The sequence below is a fragment of the Vipera berus genome (assembly GCF_964194415.1).
Source record: "Vipera berus genome assembly, chromosome: 3".
Classification (NCBI taxonomy): Eukaryota; Metazoa; Chordata; class Lepidosauria; order Squamata; family Viperidae; genus Vipera; species Vipera berus.
Genome location: NC_138204.1, coordinates 105,777,484 through 105,794,642, shown reverse-complemented (window position 1 = coordinate 105,794,642; position 17,159 = coordinate 105,777,484). Strand labels below are relative to the sequence as shown.

Below are 17,159 nucleotides of genomic sequence, written 5' to 3'. Positions count from 1 at the left end.
CCACCAGCCGACATTCCTTGAGCGGTGGCACCCTGAGGAGGCCCTCTCTGTGGAAGCGCACAGGACGGTGGGGTGCAGACATTGGCAGAAGGTGCTCCCGTAGGTAGTCCGGACCCATGCCATGTAGGGCTTTGTATGTCATTGTTAGCACCTTGAACTTCACACGGAAGGCAACCGGAAGCCAGTGCAGCGCACGGAGGAGAGGTGTGATATGGGAGTATCGGGAGGCTCCCAAGAGTGTCCGTGCCGCTGCACTTTGCACCAGTTGAAGCTTCCGAGTGGATCTCAAGGGCAGCCCCATGTAGAGAGCGTTACAGTAGTCTAGGCGAGAGGTCACAAGGGCATGGGTGACTGTACGTAAGGCATCCAGGTCCAGATAAGGCCGTAGTTGGCGAACTAGTCGAACCCGGGAGAAGGCCCCCTTGGTCACCGCTCCTATGTGATCTTCCAGGGAGAGCTGCGAGTCTAGGAGGACACCCAGGTTGCGGGCCCTATCAACAGGGGGTAGTAACTTGTCCCCGATGTTAAGGGATGGGATGTTCTGAGTATCCTGGCTTGCCGGTACGTACAGCCATTCAGTCTTGTCCGGGTTCAGTTGAAGCCTGTTCCTCCCCATCCATTCCCGGACCGCTTTCAGGCAGCGGGACATCACGTCGAGGGCATCACTGATGTTGTTTGGAGTTGAGATGAAAAGCTGGGTGTCATCAGCATACTGATGGTACCCTACTCCAAAGCTGCGAATGATCTCACCCAGCGGTTTCATGTAGATGTTGAACAGGAGAGGCGAGAGGACCGACCCCTGGGGGACTCCGCAAGCGAGAGGCCTCGGGGTCGACCTCTGTCCCCCTGCCAGCACCGACTGCGAGCGACCCTGGAGAAAGGAGGAGAACCACCGCAGAACCGTGCCTCCCACTCCCAGTCCCCTGAGGCGTCGCAGCAAGATACCATGGTCGATGGTATCGAAAGCCGCCGAGAGGTCTAATAAGACTAGGACAGAGGAATGGCCCCTGTCCCGGGCTCTCCAGAGATCATTCATCAGAGCGACCAATGCCGTCTCCGTGCTGTAGCCCGGCCTGAAGCCCGATTAGTACGGGTCTAGATAAACCACTTCATCCACTATCTGAGGAAGTTGGTGCGCCACCACGCTCTCAACAACCTTCGCAAGGAAGCGAAGATTGGAGACTGGACAAAAGTTATTCAAAGAGGATGGGTCCAAGGTGAGCTTCTTGAGGAGAGGTCTCACCACCGCCTCCTTCAAGGCGGTGGGGAAGTGACCCTCACTCAGAGAAGCAGAGATGACCGCCAGGAACCAGCCTCGTGTCCCCTGTCGAGCTGCATAAGCCAGCCAGGAAGGGCACGGGTCCAGTAAGCATGTGGAGGAGCTCAACCTCCTCATAATCCTGTCCACTTCCTTAGGAGTCACAGGATCAAATTCCTCCCAGATGACGTCGACAAGACTGTCCATGTCTTGTTCTTCCAGCTCAGCCCAGTTGGAGTCCAGGCCGGTTCGAATCCGAGCAATTTTATCCAGCAGATATTGACCGAATTCCTCGGCTCAACCCTGCAAGGGTTCCTCCCTCACCTCTTGGTTCAGTAGGGAGCGAGTCACCCTGAACAAGGCAGCCGGGCGATTATCTGCGGACGCGATGAGGGTGGAAAAGTAGTTGGATTTTGCCACCCTTATCGCAGTGAGATAAGACCTGGTGAGGATTCTTAATCGCAATCGGTCGGATTCGGATCGACTGGATCTCCAACGGCTCTCTAGGCCCCGTCTCCGGCGCTTCATCTCCCGGAGCTCCGCGGTGAACCATGGGGCTCGCTGGGATCTGCGCCGGGTCAGAGGCCGCAAGGGTACAACTCGGTCCAGAGCCTCCGTGGCTGCCTTTTCCCAGGCTTCCACTAAGGCATCCGCCGAGCTGTGAGCAGGGAGTGCATGTGCGTCCCCAAGCGCTGCCTGGAACCTATCAGGGTCCATTAGGCGCCTAGGGCGGTACCATCTGGCTGGCACCGTGCACCCACGGTGGGGGGTGGCAAAGGGGAAGTCTAGCCGCAGGAGGTGGTGATCGGTCCATGACAGGGGCGTAACAGTCGTGGCACCCCCACCGATATCATCACGCCACCGTCCAGACAAGAACACCAAGTCTGGGGTGTGGCCTCTCTCATGAGTCGGTCCAGAAATTATTTGCGACAGGTCCATGGCCGCCATGGAAGCCATGAACTCCCGAGCCAGTTCGGACGATCCTCCCAGGGACGGTAGGTTAAAGTCGCCCAAGACCATGAGTTTTGGGTATTCAACCACCAACCCTGAGAGGACATCGAGTAGCTTGGGCAGGGCTGCCGCTGCACGATTAGGTGGTAGGTATGCCAGCAGCAGGCCCAACTGCGCCCCCGGGCCGTATCTCAGTAGGAGAGACTCACACCCGACCATCTGAGGGACGGTTGTCTCTCGCGGGCTAAGGGATTCCCTGATGATAACTGCCACTCCCCTGCCCCTCCCATGGGTCCGAGGCTGGTGCAGTACCTGGAAACCAGGCGGGCAGAGGTCAACCAGAGGGACACCACCCTCTGGGCCCAGCCAAGTTTCCGTGATGCAAGCCAGGTCCGCATGCTCGCTCTCCACTAGGTCACGAACGAGGTGAGCTTTGTTAGCTACGGACAAGAGCGGCAAAGTCTTTAAAGATCTGAAAGGTCTCAGATTTTTCTCTCATAGGAAATACATATCCATATCTAGAGTAATTATCAACAATTGTCAAGAAATATTTTTTACCACCAATTGTTGGTGCAAAAGGACCCACTATGTCAGTGTGTACCAAATCACACTCATCTCCGGGTGAGATTTAAGGTGCTGGTACTCACCTTTAAAGCCCTACATGGCTTAGGCCCGGGATACTTGCAGGACCATCTGCTGCCGGGAACAAATTCCCATCGCCCAGTACGCTCACACAGAGAAGGCCTCCTAAGGGTACCGTCAGCTAGGCAATGTCGGCTGGCGACCCCCAGGGGGAGGGCCTTCTCTGTGGGAGCGCCAGCCCTATGGAATCAGCTCCACCCTGAGCTTTGGATGGCCCAAAATCTCCAATCCTTTCGCCGCGGCCTCAAAACACTCCTTTTCCACCAGGCTGACCTGGACTGACAGGCATTTTAATTAATTATATTTACAATTTTTAATTTATTTTTAGTTTTTAATTTTAATTTATTGCACAGATGATTTTAATTTTATTTTTATCTTAATTTCTGTACTTATTATATGTTTTGTTGTTAGCCGCCCTGAGTCCTTCGGGAGATAGGGCGGGATATAAATCCCATCAATAAATAAATAAATAAATAAATAAATAAATAAATAAATAAATAAATAAATAAATAAATCAAAAATGCGTGTTGACAGGCGTGTAGCGCGTTTTGGAATTGCTGCTGCTTTAGATTTGGCTTTCTTGCAGACAGCACAGTCCAAGAACACCTTACACCCCTTTAGATCCAAACCTCTTGCAAACTCTGGCATCTTCTTCAGAACACGGAAACTTGCATGACCCAATCTTCTATGCCACTTGTGGATACACCTGGAATGCAAAGGTTTACCTGTTAGTGAATTCTCAACATTAGCATTTTTATTAGGAACCTCAGGCTTGATGTGAGCAACCTGTGTCTTATTTGTCCTTTTATTGGCTTTAGGAGCCTTTGGAGTAGCAACAGGATCTCTCTCTGGGACATCTCTCACTGGGCCTGTGCTCTCCCTTTTTGGAGTTTGTATACTTGCCTGGTCTTGTGGCTTAGACTTTGGTTTTAAGTAATAAACACCACCAATCAACATGGTTTCAGCAACAATATCTCCATCTTTAACTATATAACTTGCTTTTTCAAGATGGTGGACCTGAAAATGAGAAAACCTAGACAAATGACTCTGACTAAGCAAATTACTACTGGCAGATGGAACGTAGTAAACATCTGGAATGAGAGCACCGAGCTCTTCAATATAAACAGTTCCTTTTCCCATGATCTGAACAGGATGATTTGAAAAAGAGTACAGTTCACGAAGTTCAGGTTCAGGCTCGTGCATCTCTGTGTAAAGCTCTTTTCTGTAGGTAACATGTAATGGCTGTACTTGAGCTGCAATGACACCCTGGCCAGCAGAAGGTGCTGGCACTTGAGCTGCTACATTAAATTGGCATGCAGGCAGCACTGGCCTTTGTATTTGAGGAACCAGTGGAGGCTGCACTTGGGGTGAAAACTGCTGTGCTCCATCTGAGACAGGAACTTTAATAGTAGCAGTATTAATAGGCATTCTAGCTGAAGCTCTCAATGAATGAGGAGGTGTGGCAGCTTGAAGCGATGCCTGCTGAAGGGATATCTGTGAACATACATTCTGCATTCTTTGAAATGCACCTTGTAAAACAGATTCACAATCAGATGGTGCTATAACATTGGATTCAGGCACCATTGTATCCTCATGTGTCATTTGACACAGAAGGCAGTCAGGCTCCCATTCGTCTGACACAAGATTCCACTGTGGGCGTGCCTCTGTCTTTGAGGAAGAAGGCAAAATGGTGATCCCTTGTGGGTGTGGCTTTGCTTGTGAAGAGGGAGGCAAAATGGCCGATTCTGAAAACTGAATGCCAGCAGAGGCTCTCCCATGCTTTTTATACCATGCTGTACACAACTTTGTGTTTAGCAGCTCCTTCTCAAAAACTTCAATTTGTTCATAATAACTTTGCAAAGCCTTCTCATGCACAGTTTGCTCAGGGCTTGGAGGATAATAGCTCACCTCCTTCCCTGGTGAAGCCTTAGGTCTAGCACCAAATCTCTCATAATCAGCCTGATCCCCATGAGCAGAGGTTACAACTGGGGCATCAGCTTGAGAGTCTGTAAAAACAGAAAATGGTGAAACTGACCTTGGCTCAGAGGCTGCTTCTCCAAGACGTGTAGCCGATGCCAACGGAGTCTGTAAATGTGAAGGAAGAGATCTCTGTGAAACGGCTGCCTCCTCCTCAGCAGAGAGACAACCGGCCTTCTTTCTCCTTTTCCTCGGCATATTTGCAGCAATGAATCACAGCCTCCTCAGTGCCGGACTAACTGCCTGGCTAATTGCCTATCAATAAATCTTGAAAATAAAAATAAACCATCCTCTGCTACCAAATGTCACGGAACAATTAACAGTCCGACCAGAGGTGGATGGACCGTGGTTCATTTGCATGGTCAATATCAAAGAAAAGAAATCCAAGGCATATTCTATAGTAAAACTTTTAATGAGAAAACAAAAGACCTAGACTGACCACATTCTCTTGTCAGGCAGAAAGAGAAAGTAAAACAGAAACTGTGTGAACTTTTTCAGGCCTGCGCACAAAACAGTTTAAAACCAAAACATTGGCTGGACATAGCTGGAGTCACTATGGTTCCAAGATAAGATAATACACAGTGCAGAGCAGAAAGAGATGTACAATTAGAAATGAGCGAAGCTGGCAAAACTAAAAAAACATGCAGTGACACCTAGAGTCAGACATGAATGGACAGGGAAACCTTTACCTTTATCTAATCATTTAAAGCCAATTATTTAAGAATTTATTAGTATCAATTAACTCATCAGAAGGTAACATTTTCAATGATTTAACACAAATGCATGGGTAATTTCTTTGATGAATTTTAACCATTCCTCAAGTCTTATATGTTCATGACCTGTAAATATTGCTGAAAGTGTTTAGAAATGGTCTTTATTGATTAATTAAATTTATATCCTGTCCACCTCACTTTCAAGTGGTTCTGAGTGACTTGTATTATATTGTATTGGGGAAAAAAAGAATTATGTAGGTTATTCTGAAAGATTGCATTGAGTATGTAAATATCTTTAAATACATAGGGGTCAAACGCTATGTTGTGTTCTTCATGTTTTGCTGAATGATCTTCTAAAATCTTTCTGTATTAAATTAATTAATTATTATTATTTACTTAGTTCCTCCAAAGATACAACATGGGCCTCGAGTGATTAAAGCAAAGGCTGATAATAGAGTTGATATACATTGCAATGCTCAAGGAATCCCATCTCCAAGAATTACTTGGCTTAAAGATCAACAACCCATTTTGATAGACAACAGACAGTATGCTGCTTCTCTAGATGGAACAATGAGTATCATCAAAGTTGTGCTTTCGGATGCTGGGATCTATAAATGCATGGCAAGTAACATTGCTGGCCATGATGAAGCTGAGATAATGATCCAAGTTCAAGGTAATGTTAAGGATATAGTGAAAAGTGCATAAGAAGAATCAGGGCTTTTTTCCTCATAGAACGCTCAGGACGGAGTTCCGGAACCTTTTTTGGATGGAACCTTGTAGGGTTTTAAGTTGGCAAGGCGGGTTGTATGACATGCGTGAGTTCCGGCACCTTTTTCTTTTACAAAAAAGCACTGAGAAGAATTATCATTTTTTAAAAGAAGTTATATTTACACTTACAGTAAATAATTGAATTATAAGGGGTTTTCACTAAAAGAATTCAAACACATACTTATAACTTTAAGGGAGAATATCCTACTGCAGATGTGTATACAGTCAGATATAACAGAGATTCCTTTTCAACCAATATGTTAACTCTGTTTTGGAATTTTTTAGATATAGCAATGTAATTGCATTTTTAAATTGTCAACTACCCCTGAAGTCACTTTATTTGATTTTTATTAATGTTGATTAAATGCAGAATTCCAGAGAATAGCTAGAAGAGATAAGAATGCCTTCTTAAATGAACAATGCAAAGAAATAGAAGAAAACAATAGAATAGGGAGGACCAGAGATCTTTTCAAGAAAATTGGAGAGATGAAAGGAACGTTTCATGCAAAAATGGGCATCATAAAGGACCAAAATGGCAGGGACCTAACAGAGGCAGAAGAGATTAAGAAGAGGTGGCAAAATTACACAGAAGAACTATACAAGAATGAGCTTAACGTCCCTGATAATCACAATGAGGTGGTCACTGACCTCGAGCCAGACATCCTAGAATGTGAAGTGAAGTGGGCCTTAGAAAAGCTGAGCAACAACAAAGCTAGTGGAGGTGACAGTATTCCAGCTGAGCTATTCAAAATCTTAAAAGACGATGCAGTAAAAGTGCTACACTCAATTTGCCAGCAAATTTGGAAAACTCAACAGTGGCCACAGGATTGGAAAAGATCAGTTTACATTCCAATTCCAAAGAAAGGCAGTGCTAAAGAATGTTCAAACTATCGCACCATTGCTCTCATTTCTCATGCTAGTAAAGTTATGCTTAAAATTCTACAAGCTAGACTCCAGCAGTATGTGGATCGAGAACTACCAGAAGTACAGGCAGGATTTCGAAGAGGCAGAGGAACTAGAGATCAAATTGCTAACATACGCTGGATCATGGAGAAAGCTAGAGAGTTCCAGAAAAACATCTACTTCTGCTTCATTGACTATGCTAAAGCCTTTGATTGTGTGGATCATAACAAACTCTGGCAAGTCCTTAAAGAGATGGGCATACCAGACCATCTTATTTGTCTCTTGAGAAATCTATATGCGGGCCAAGAAGCAACAGTGAGAACTGGACACGGAACCACTGATTGGTTCAAAATTGGGAAAGGAGTCCGGCAAGGCTGTATACTGTCGCCTTGCCTATTTAACTTATATGCAGAGCACATCATGAGAAAGGCAGGGCTAGATGAATCAAAAGTTGGAATTAAGATTGCTGGAAGAAACATCAACAACCTAAGATATGCAGATGATACCACTCTAATGGCAGAAAGTGAAGAAGAACTAAAGAGCCTCTTGTTGCGGGTGAAGAAGGAGAGTGCAAAACTTGGGTTGAAACTAAACATTAAGAAAACCAAGATCATGGCATCTGGCCCTCTCAATTCCTGGCAAATAGATGGGGAAGAAATGGAGGTAGTGACAGATTTTATTTTCCTGGGCTCCAAGATCACTGCAGATGGGGACTGTAGCCAAGAAATTAAAAGACGCTTGCTCCTGGGGAGGAAAGCCATGGCAAAACTAGACAGCACACTAAAAAGCAGAGACATCACCCTGTCAACAAAAGTGCGTATAGTCAAGGCTATGGTCTTCCCAGTTGCAATGTATGGCAGTGAAAGCTGGACCATAAGAAAGGCTGAGCGCCAAAGAATTGAGGCCTTTGAACTATGGTGCTGGAGAAGACTCCTGCGAGTCCCTTGGACTGCAAGGCGATCAAACCGGTTAGTCCTAGAGGAGATCAACCCTGACTGCTCTTTAGAAGGCCAGATCCTGAAGCTAAAACTCAAATACTTTGGCCACCTAATGAGAAGGAAGGACTCATTGGAGAAGAGCCTAATGCTGGGAAAGATTGAGGGCAAGAGAAGAAGGGGACGACAGAGAATGAGGTGGCTGGATGGAGTCATTGAAGCAGTAGGCGTGAGCTTAGATGGACTCCAGAAGATGGTAGAGGACAGGAAGGCCTGGAGGAACATTGTCCATAGGGTCGCGATGGGTCGGACACGACTTCGAAACTAACAACAACAACAAATGTTGATTTCTTCTCCTTTCTGTATTCTAAAAAAACATTCATGAAATATAAATAAAGTAAAAGGAAATTGACAACATAAGGTTAAAATTAACAGAAGTTAATGTTTCCTAGAACTCAACACAATTGTAAAATATAAGAAAATTTACTGTTCTGCATTAAAGCAGTTAACTGTACTAGTAAATAAGAGATATCTTTCTTGGAAGATGAACTGTTGATATTAGGAATTATATCTGACACAGGCAATTTTATACAGTCAGACTATCACTTTACCTAATGCTATCTATCCTCAGTTGCTTTCTCCAAATTCCCAAGTTTCAGTGGAAGCTTTTATAACACCCTGAAGCAAATTGTATGAGTGGTTGTGGGAGACGAGAAGGATGGCCAACATCATATATAAAGCTAGATATGTTTTATTGGGGGAAAAAGACTTTGTTTTTGATGTCAGTCAGGGTAAAATCATGGAAGATATTAAAGATGTATAACATTTCACTTTAGCAGGAAAGGAAGTTCAGGTATCTAAATCTGACTACTTGATAGGAACAATAGAGGGGTACCATTGCTTCTCTGATTTGAAAATCAGTAGATTGTAACAGAAAGTTCTAGAAATTCTTAATTTATCTCTAAATATATTGAGGAATATAACAGTGAATTCTGACCTATCTGATGCTGCTTCAGTCTCTTCTTGATATTTGTACTTAGAGTTTCCTTAGCATACCATGAAGCCTGTGAACCAAGTAAACAAAAATGTAATGCATAATATACAATAATTAATTTTAATTTTAATAATTTATATATATATAAAGAAGCCTGTGTATATATATACTGTGTATATATATACTGTGTATATATATATACTGTGTATATATATACTGTGTGTATGTGTGTATATATATATATATATATATATATATATATATATATATATATATATATATATATATATATATATATATATATATATATATATATATATATATATATATATATATATATATATATATATATATATATATATATATATATATATATATATATATATATATATATATATATATATATATATATATATATATATATATATATATGTTTTCTGAGGTTTTTGCGAGTGTTTGTATGTAGATCTTTGGTCATTCGGGTTTTTCCCCACAGAATTGAAGGTATAAGAGCAACGTTTCGATGAAATCTCATCCATCATCCTCAGGATCGTGGCTTCAGCTTCATTCTTCTGGGAGAAGTGTGTGGCTGTGGCTGTTTGTTCCTCTTTTTTAAACTGCCAGAGGGGGTGTGTTCTGTGGGTGGAGGTGTGCTCTGATTGGGTGGGGGGTTAGCTGTGTTCTGATTGGGTGGGGGTGTGTTTTGAATGGGGGCTGTGTTCTGATTGGGTGGGGGTGTGTTTTGAGTGGATGGGCTGGTCTCAGCTGCCAGCCTTAGACCTGAACTGGTGAGTTGTGCTGCTTTTGTTAGGCTCCGTGTTTGTGGTGGTGCCATGTTTTTATAGTGGGTGTCAGTTTGCTTATTGTTTGGTTTGGAGGGGTTTAAAGTGGCTGATGTTGCAGCTGTAGTTAGGTTTCTGTTTTGTGGTTGTGTGTCGTTATCATTGTGTGTTCGGATTTGCTTTTTGAATGCTTGTGTGGTGGTGATGTCATGTGATGTTATCATGAGTTTGGGTCTGGTATCATTCTTGGTGGTTGGGACTTGTCTGTCAATCAAGGCGGGTTTCCAAATGGCTGGTAGGCAAGAGGTATCATCTCGTTTGTTCATGCTGTGGGGGCGTTTTTCTATCTCAATGGCTTCTCTGATTATTCTGTTGTTAAAATGTTCAATTTTGGCGATAGTTTTGGTTTTTTTAAAATCAATTTCATGTCCCGTGGCTTTAAAGTGTTGGAACAGGGATGAAGTTTGTTCTCCCTTTCTGACTGAGTTCCTGTGCTCTTCAATGCATGCACTTATTCTTCTGTTGGTCTGCCTGATGTATGTGGTGGGGCAGGTGGTGCATGGGATTTCGTATACTCCTTTGTTTTCTAACCCAATTATGTCTTTGGGGTTTCTTAGGATGGTGGATATTTTTCTGTCTGTGTAGAATGCTGTTTTGATGTTGTGTTTTTGGAGGATCTTGCTGATTCTGTCTGTGGTCCCTTTTAAGTATGGGAGGAGGGCTTTGCCATTTTCTTGTTCTCTGTCTTGGGTTTTTGTGGGTGTCTCTCTTCGGATTAAATTGGTAATCGTGTTTCTTTGGAATCCATTGGCTGTTAGTACATTAGTGAGAGTGTGTAGTTCGGTTTTTAGGTGTCGTTCGTCAGCTAGGTGTTTTGTTCTGGAGATGAGTGTCTTGGCTACGGAGTTGATCTGTGCTGGGTGGTGGTGTGAGAGTGCATTCAGATAACGGTTTGTGTGTGTTTTTTTATGGTAGATAGTGTGTCCTAGGGAGCCATTGGATTTCTTGTAGACTAAGACATCAAGGAAGGGAAGTTGATTGTTAGCTTCTGTTTCCATGGTGAATTGTATTTTGGGGTGTAGGCTATTGAGGTGTGTGAGGAAGTCATCCAGTTTTTCTTTGCCGTGTGGCCAGATTACGAAGGTGTCATCTACGTATGTGAGCCAGAGTTTGGGTTTGTGGTTGGATTTTTCTAGAGCGAGGGTTTCAAAGTGTAGAGGTTTGCGATGACAGGTGAAAGGGGTGATCCCATGGGTGCTCCTTCCATTTGTTTGTATCTTTGTCCATTGTAGATGAAGTATGTGTTTGATAGGCAGTGGTTGGTCAGATCTAGGATGTGTTTTGGGGGGTTGTATTTATTTAGGATAGCTGTCAAGGCTTCTTTGATTGGCACTTGGGTGAAGAGGGATATGACATCGAAGCTCACAAGTAGGTCACAGGGCTGTAAGTTTAGTTTACTTATGATCTCTATGAATTGGAATGAGTTTTGTACGTGTGAGGTGATGGAATTTGCGTAAGGCTGTAGTTGTTTGGCAAGAAATTTGGCTAGATTTTGTAGAGGTGAGCCTATGGAGCTGACTATGGGTCTGAGTGGGGTTCCTTCTTTGTGTATCTTGGGCAGACCATAGAGCTTAGGACATCTGGATGATTTTTCTCTGGGAATGATTGTTTGCTGGATCTCTTCACTGATGGGGGTGGCTTTTATTTTGGATTTTGTGGTTTTTTCCAGGTAGGTGGTGGGATCTGTCTTGAGGAGTTTGTATGTGGAGTCTCGGAGTAGGTTGGATAATTTGGTATGGTAGTCAGATGAGTTCATTACCACCGTGGCGTTGCCTTTGTCTGCTGGCAGAATGATTATGCTCGTGTCTTTTTTTAGGTTAAGTAGTGCTGTCTGTTCCTCTTTGGGTAAGTTGCTTTTGGGTGGTTTGCTGGTGCAGAGGATGTTGGTAACTTTGAGTCTGATTTTGTTGGCGTCGTCAGGGTTAATTTTGGTCAGGCTGGATTCGACTCCGCATATAATGGTTTCCGTGGGAATGTGTTTAGGAGCGACTGCAAAATTAAATCCTTTAGACAGGACGTTGGTTTCGGCTTTGGTGAGAATCCTATCTGAGATGTTGTTGCCTTGATTGACAGATGAGTCCCAACCACCAAGAATGATACCAGACCCAAACTCATGATAACATCACATGACATCACCACCACACAAGCATTCAAAAAGCAAATCATAACCCACAACGATAACGACACACAACCACAAAACAGAAACCTAACTACAGCTGCAACATCAGCCACTTTAAACCCCTCCAAACCACACAATAAGCAAACTGACACCCACTATAAAAACATGGCACCACCACAAACACAAAGCAGCACAACTCACCAGTTCAGGTCTAAGGCTGGCAGCTGAGACCAGCCCATCCACTCAAAACACACCCCCACCCAATCAGAACACCCCCCCATTCAAAACACACCCCCACCCAATCAGAACACCCCCCCATTCAAAACACACCCCCACCCAATCAGAACACAGCTAACCCCCACCCAATCAGAGCACACCTCCACCCACAGAACACACCCCCTCTGGCAGTTTAAAAAAGAGGAACAAACAGCCACTACCACACACTTCTCCCAGAAGAACGAAGCTGAAGCCACCAGCCTGAGGATGATGGATGAGATTTCGTCGAAACTTTGCTCTTATACCTTCAATTCTACGTGGGGAAAAAACCGAATGACCAAAGATCTACATATATGTGTGTGTGTGTGTGTGTGTGTGTGTGTGTGTGTGTGTGTGTTAAGTATTTGTCAAGTCTTTTGAATACCTTGCTAGTTAAATCTTTCTTTCCTGTTTCAGCCTGACCCAAGGCTATCCGCAGGCTATAGTCACAACTTACGACAGTTCATTATTTGTGTAAATTATTCAAATTGCTAATAAAGAATTAGGGAGGCTGATATGGCCATTTCGAACTTATTTTGTTCTCATCAGTCAGTCATACCCTTTATCTGGCCTTGACAAATACTTAACATATATATATATATATATATATATATATATATATATATATATATATATATATATATATGTGTGTGTGTGTGTGTGTGTGTGTGTGTGTGTGTGTGTGTGTGTGTGTGTGTGTAGTATTTGTCAAGGCTTTTGAATGCACCTTGCTAATTAACTCTTTCTTTCCTGCTTGGCCTAACCATATATATAAATGTATGCAATTTTGAGAATTTCAAAGGTTTATAAACTGGAATTTAGGAAACCTACCCAATAAGTATAAATAATAGTTCATATTCTGTTCATTTTGTATTAGAACCTCCAAGTGTTGGAGCACTTGATCCACCATACAACTCTCCATTTCAAGAAAGAGTAGCAAAAGAACAAATTGTCTTCCCATGCCCAATCAAAGGTACAAAGCATCATAAATTGCTGAGTGGAGGTTTTCCATTTTGGGGGATTCCATGTTGACTTTTGTAACCTGATAATTCTATTATTTCTTTTGTATTTAAATTTATTAGATACCCAACTTTAATAGACTTTAGATCAGGGGTCCACAACCCCAGTCTGTGGACCAGTACCGGGCCGCAGCATGCCAGCAACCAGTCTGCACAAACAAGCAAAGCCCCATCTGCAGGATGCAGACAGCACACAAAACCACACCCCCTCTGGTCCGTGGAAAAACCTCTCTCCATGGAACCTGTCCCTGGTGCCCAAAAGGTTGGGGACCTCTGCTTTAGATGGTGTACAAAGTTGGGCAAACATAAAACAGCTGAAAACATTAACCCATAGAGACTAAATCACTCAGAATAAAGTAATCTAACAGACAGCATAAACAACAAAAATGACAAAAACAGGGACCATTGAAGAAATATAAACATCAACTCCAGGCCAATTTCAAAACCTTGAAACTAGATTTTCAAAGCTTTCTGGAACCCCAGGAGAGAGGGCTTCCTTATCTCTCGGGGGAGGAGATACTGTTCTAGATGGTGGGGCTATAATAGAGAAGGCACGCTTGCTAGGTCCTACAAGATGACAATGGGACCTGGAGAACACCCATGCTGTTGGAACATACTAAACAGGCAGAAACTGTTGGAGAGATAAGTGGCTTCTCTGCTACCCAGGGGCTATGCCATACAGGGTTTGATAGATAATAACCAGCACTCTGAATTGGATAACCAGCAGTTCCCCAGTCTCTGGGATGAGGGTGGGGAAGAAGCATGCTTTCCATCTTTTACAATAAGCATTTGGCTGGGATTGTAGTATTAGCATTATTATTTTTTAAATAGTAGATTAATACTACCCTGCAGGCAGAAGCCAAACTTTGGATCGCACCACCAAAGTTTGGTATTTTTCCAATATTTTAAAGCTGACTTGCTGTGATAATAGCCAGTTTGCTATAGCGGTAAAATGTACACTTTAGTATATGTAACATCTGCACTATGGTCTTCTTGAAAACATTTCCCATATGGTGCTACCTGAAATAAACTGATGTATTAATAACATCAGTCTATCCTGAGCATTTGAACTATTTTGACAAACCTCGAGGAAGTATATAATATTGGAATTGTTCATTTTATTTGGCTAGCAGGCTGCAAGAGGTGTTTTTTTTGCCTTTCTTTGCTTAGGGCAGAGGTCCCCAACCCCTGGTTTGTGGACCAGCACTGGGCTGTGGCATGCCAGAAACCACGGAAACAAGCAAAGCCCCATCCACAGGATGCAGGCAGTACATGAAACCACACCCCCTCCGGTCCATGGAAAAACTCCTTTCCATGGAACCAGTCTCTGGTGCTCAAAAGGTTGGGGACCTCTGGCTTAGGGAAAAGGACATCTGAGGGTTCCTTTTTTGCCTCCAGGAAGATGGGTAAACAAACTCGGTTTCCTCTTTTGAAAAGAGGACTATTTTAACACATTTCATGGGAGGTGATAGGGAGTTAGTCAGTCAATCTGCTTATTGAGGAGAAAGGCAGGTCTAAATCAAATAAGGATAAATAAAGGCAAAAGCCAGTTCTTTGGAGCCTCTTGAACACATCTCATCTATGCATCTGCATGTGTGTATTAGTATGTAAGACTATGGCTACATGGAGCTTTCTTTGTGACTAAGGGGAAAGTTGTGTCTGTCTATATAAGTAGATATGAGTGTGGAAAGTTTTACATAGAGAAGAAAATTTGTTTAGATGCACGCTCAAGTTCAGGTATACATAGGTAATAAGTGAGCCTATAAGGTCTGCCTGATCTTGATATGACTGCCCTATTTCAGAGAATTCAAACATTCACCAGGATACTATGGACCCTTTGTGGTGATAGCAGGTTAAAGAAAGTCATCTTGGAGTATAAAAGAAAGAGATATTATGCTGCCTCTGCTAATAATGAGTGCTACTTGTTTAAATAACAAATATAATGGAGAATGTCGAGAGAATTTGCAGAAAGTTCTATGTGCTACTTCAGCCATGGAAACAATGGCAAAGGGTGGGATTTGGGGGGAGTTTTGGGGGAGGGGTGTCTGTCCCAGTTCAGAGGCTCTTGAAGAGGGTGCATATGTTGTTAAAAACTACCAAATACTTTATTCTGAAATGCAAACTATTCTTTTGAACTTCAAAATAAGTGGAACATTTAGAACCCTTTGTTTTATAATATAGGTACCCCAAAACCTGTGATAAAATGGCTACATAACAATAGAGAGCTTACAGGTAATGAACCTGGGCTTTCAATTTTGGAAGATGGAACTTTGCTGGTCATTGCTTCTGCCACACGATACAACAGTGGAGAATATATCTGCACCGCAATCAATGAAGCTGGAAACACAGAAATAAACTACAGTCTGAAAGTTTATGGTAAACTAACTTTTTTGCTAGGAGTTAATGTTACCTCATTCTAAGTTTTAGAAACTGGTAATTGAGGCATACTAAAATATTGATATTAGCTGTGTTAGAATAAAAATTAGAAATGAACTAATTTGAACTTGCACATATAAAAGCCAAATAACTAAAAGGACTGAGAATACTGAAATAAAATCAATGATACAAATAAGTGGCTTTGTTTAAATATTTACTTATTTGATTGCAGTTCCACCTGAAATCAAAGATCAGGACAAGGTGACCAATGCATCTGTGGCCATTAATAAGCCTGTAAGTCTGTTCTGTGAGGTATCTGGTGATCCTTTTCCAGTCATCACTTGGTATAAAGATGATGTGCAGGTATACCAAAAGGTTATCAGTTCTTTTTTTGTTGTTTAAAAATGAAATTATAAAAATTATGAATATTTTGTTAGTCTGATATGTTTTGAGGCTGGCAGCATTTCAAACATGTATGAACAAAACCAGACTCAGTTTCATATGAGTGGAATATTATTTTCATGCAATCTCATGTAGGAATGATACTGAAAATAATATTCAGCCTCTGTTCTTCCTATAACCCTATTTGACTGAAGCAGTATAAAAATACATTCCAACAGAGTTGTAGGCTTTGCAGCCAAAAAAGAATATATATATATATATATATATATATATATATATATATATATATATATATATATATGTATGTAGGTCTAGAGTCTCGGGTTTCTTCCCGCGTTCCTTTCATCTTCAGAAAGTTGTGGCGATGTTTCGACGAAATCCCATCCGTCATCATCAGGCCGGAGTGTTCCTCCTGCTGCTTTCAGGAGCAATGCGTGGTCTGTCTGTTCCTTTCCTTCCAACTGCCGGTGGGGCTGTCTTCCGACTGGGTGGAGGCGTGGCTGCTTTCTGATTGGGTGGGGGTGTCCTCCGACTGGGTGGAGGCGTGGTTGTCTTCTGATTGAGTGGAGGCGTGGCTGTCTTCTGATTGGGTGGATGTGTGGTTGTCTTCCGATTGGTTGGAGGCGTGGCTGTCTTCTGATTGGGTGGGGTGTGTTCTGAATGGGTGGGGTTTTTTGTTGTGTCGTAATATCCTGAGTGTTGTGATTTGGTGTCCTGAGGAGTGGGCTGTGTAGTGGCCTCCAGAGCTTTGGCTTGGCTCCGAGTTCGAGGACCCGCCATGCATCTCTGGTATGGGTCAGTCAGGTTCGTGTGTGCGTTCTTCTGCTTGGGTGATAGCACTTTTGCTTGACTTGTTCTGTCTTCTGTGTGGGAGAGTTTTTGTTCTGGGTGTGGATGAGTCTTGCTGGGGCTGGTGGCATTTGGGGTTGTTTGTTGGTTTTTTAAATCCTTGTTTGCTGAAATTCGTTTGTCTATCAATGCTGGTTTCCAAATGGCATGTAGGCG

At 43.0% G+C, this 17,159-nt stretch overlaps 1 protein-coding gene across 1 annotated transcript in view; it reads left to right on the top strand.

Moving 5' to 3' along the window:
- The window catches only part of HMCN1 (hemicentin 1), a gene marked incomplete at its 3' end in the record, with an annotated part of 484,864 nt that overhangs the window by 274,280 nt on the left and 193,425 nt on the right, over positions 1-17,159 (top strand). Inside the window, 4 exon segments of the mRNA XM_081325521.1 lie at positions 5,942-6,214; positions 13,235-13,330; positions 15,558-15,752; positions 15,985-16,115. Of these exon segments, the coding sequence (XP_081181647.1) occupies positions 5,942-6,214; positions 13,235-13,330; positions 15,558-15,752; positions 15,985-16,115 (695 nt within the window).